The sequence below is a fragment of the Scleropages formosus genome, chromosome 6 (genome assembly GCF_900964775.1).
Source record: "Scleropages formosus chromosome 6, fSclFor1.1, whole genome shotgun sequence".
Taxonomy (NCBI): domain Eukaryota; kingdom Metazoa; phylum Chordata; class Actinopteri; order Osteoglossiformes; family Osteoglossidae; genus Scleropages; species Scleropages formosus.
This window is the reverse complement of record NC_041811.1, coordinates 35,643,897-35,647,156: the sequence shown is the minus strand read 5'-3', so window position 1 is coordinate 35,647,156 and position 3,260 is coordinate 35,643,897. Positions and strand designations below refer to the sequence as shown.

At 43.0% G+C, this 3,260-nt stretch overlaps 1 gene segment (V, D, J or C); it reads right to left on the bottom strand.

Annotated features, from left to right (window-relative positions):
* Positions 1-263: 263 nt before the first annotated feature.
* Positions 264-2,491, bottom strand: LOC114910738 (Ig lambda chain C region-like; the record flags this gene model as incomplete). The annotated part of the segment is given in 2 exon segments: positions 264-829; positions 2,449-2,491. Coding segments are annotated over 2 exon segments (360 nt in total), but the record flags the coding sequence as incomplete, so codon positions are not given.
* Positions 2,492-3,260: the final 769 nt, after the last annotated feature.

Below are 3,260 nucleotides of genomic sequence, written 5' to 3'. Positions count from 1 at the left end.
CTGTTTCTGTTTGATATACATCATCCGTTAAATAATGAAACATTTTCCTTCAAGGAAGACAAAGTGTATTAAATGACAGAAAGATTTTTATTTCGCTTACTTTTCTTTAAATATAAATTTTCATTGAATTAATACATTTCCTTGTACTTTCTATGCCTTCTTTGCGAACAGGACTGTGCTCATCATTTGAAATGAACACTTATATTACAGTTCATGTGACACAATATGTATTAATAAGGGAAACAACAAATGCGTCTTTGATTCAATAAATGTTTATTATTCTCAGCTGCATTTCAGACGTCACTCAAGCACAAGATCACACAGTGTAACACACCAATAATCTAATACAGAACAGGAGCAGAGGACACACTGGATAATACTGAGAAGCTCAAGGTAAAGGGTCTCACATATATAGTGGAGCAAAGCACATTATTAACCTCTATGTTACTAGTTACGAAAACAGTAAGAGTGGAGTAGAGCACAGAGTAAAAACACAGTAATGAGACGCCCATCTACACGGGGCAGTCGGCTCTCTTCATCGTCTCCAGAACTGGAGTCTGGGAGCCCTGAGTGGCCTTGCAGACCACCGTGCCCGCCTTCGTCCACTCGTCCGCAGGGAGGGTCAGCGTGCTGCTCCAGCTGTACTTGCCGTCCTTGTCCAGGAGTCCGCGGCTCGCGTCCCCAGGCTTGGTCCTGCCGTCCACCGTCCACTCCAGCTTCCAGTCGGAGGGGAAGCCCTTGTTGGCCAGACACGTCAGCGTGGCCTTGTTCTTACCGGACACCTCTTGACTGGACGGGGGCAGGACCGTGAGGACGGGGGCAGCGTTGCCTAGGAGACGGCAGAGGTCAGAGGTCAGAGAGAGGGCAGCGAGTGGACGGAACACCTTTAACAGCGGACATCGCATTGTGTCTCATCACCTGTACGTAGCGGAGGAGGAAAAGAGCTGTTAGTTAACGCTCAGAGGAGGAATGGATAGGCAGTTTATGAATGTAGCCCACAGTATGTATGAGGTGTATCATAATGTGCCATTAATACAAGAGAACGGATCTCTTAGAGTCATTTTTACCTCCGCAGCTCAGTGCTACAAATGTGTCTCTTTTCCACCCTTCTGGACATGTTCATACAGCCCTTCCGCACACTGCTTTTCTTCATTTTATAACACACTGATTGATTATTAAAAGTGTATCAGTGATGGACTGAATTCAGTTCAAAGTCAAGACAACTGGATACATATTGAATTAAAGACCAAACTGGCAAAGCGCATCAATTATTTATCACATTGTTTGTATTATTTTCATCTTATTTACTACTGACAGCTGTAAAACAAACATTAATTCGGAGGAACAAATAATGAATTTATAAAACAGAAAAAACAGAAGAAACAATTTTTTACAGGTTTAAATGGAAATCAGAAAATCCGTAGTGAACAAACAGTAAAAGACGCTTTTATCGCATATTATCGTTATTTATCGCATTTATTATTATGTATTTATCGTTGTTTTCTCTGTTGCTGTCAATATTTCGAACATCATTTGAAACTGTTGTAACCAAACAAGGTACAGTGTAACGACTTTGAAAAGAGCTGGAAACACTCTGCTGAAACATGATTTTTACAGGTTTAAATGTAAATCAGAAAATCCGTGAACAGAGTAAAGACGCTTATCGCCATATTAATTATCGTTATTTATCGCACTGACTTTTATTTATCGTTGTTATCTATGAGTTCTCAACGATTTTGCAACATCAATGATTTGAAGCTGTTTTTCCAAACGTTCAGTACAACGACTTTGAGTGAAACAGCTGAAAACACACAAATGAGACACTCAACTGAAGAATATAAATGTACTAAGGGAATAAAACGAGTTACATTCATTACTTTACAGTGTTCAGATATAATAGAAAAAGGTTCTTACTTCCAACTTCCAGCCTGGTTCCTCCGCCAAAAGTGTACCACAGTGATTCAGAGCCTATTCGTGCTCGTACAAAAACCTCCACAGCGCCCAGTGTACCGTCAATATACCGTGTTTACCGGCATTTCATGGTAAATACTAATTTAGTCTCATGTCTGGTGTCTTCAAGAAAAGAATCACAGCGGTGTGTCCATGATTGATGTGAAAAGGAGCTTTTACAATAAAATGCACCGCACCACCAGATTCCTATGGGGCTCTTTTCTACTGACAATTTGAAGTTTATTTTTGGATTTCTGACAAAATGAAGCAAAAAACACACAAAAAAAAAGGAACATATTGTCCGAATAAGGAAAAGTTTACACAAATAATTGAAACCCTGAGCAAATTGTTTCTCAGAAAACATCTGGTAGGAGCACATTAGACAATGAATATGAACTATAAATATGACAATGAAACAGAGAACAAAGGAAAAACATAAAAAGTATCTGTGCAGAGCTTTGATGTCGATGGTATTGAGTTAAAAGATGAAATACTTACTGCCAACTTCCAGTTTGGTGCCGCTACCAAAAGTCCACCACAGTGAGTGAAAGTCACTGAGGGGCTGTACAAAAAGTCCTGTGAGACACCAGTGTGTCTCTCACTGCTCACCGTGGATTATTGTCATGATGACACACAGCACCACTGAACACACCTTTACACCACAGATTCCACTATTGCATATTTTAAACAGTTATTTGGAATTTTTCTCTTATTTTCTGCGTTTATTCCATCTTTCATTTCGTAAAACTGATAAGCTGAATGTTAAACAGCAGCAAAAACTTTTGAGTGATCAATATCAGACTGTCATGGTCGCGTCAGAGGGAAGCGGCGGACCCAAGTGCAGAGCGGTAATCGTGGTGTCTTCGGGGAAATCCAAGAGAGGAGGTCAGAGGACGGGCAAAGGGTCTTCGAGGTGCGAACGTCGTAACAGGGAGGATCCAACAGGCGAGGTCAGTGTGCAGGCAAGAGGTCGATAATCCGAAGGAGGCAGTAGATCGGGGGAACAAGGGACGGGTTCGGGGAAGGCGTTCAGGAACAGGAAATGGCTGGAGAAGGTCGCTAACGAGGAGGCAGATCAAGGTTCCGCATCAGCTGGTTGTCCGACGCAGCCTTTTATGCTGCGGTCTGCGTTGGGTCACAGGTGTTCCGTGTTGGTCCGAAGGTGTGGGCGTGGCAGTACCCCCCCCCCCGAGGATCGGTCCCGAACACTTGAGGGCGACCAGGGGGACGGCCTCGAGGCCGAGGTGCGGGCCGATCCGGATGACTGCTGTGGAAGTCGGCAATGAGGCTTGGATCAAGGATGTCTCGTG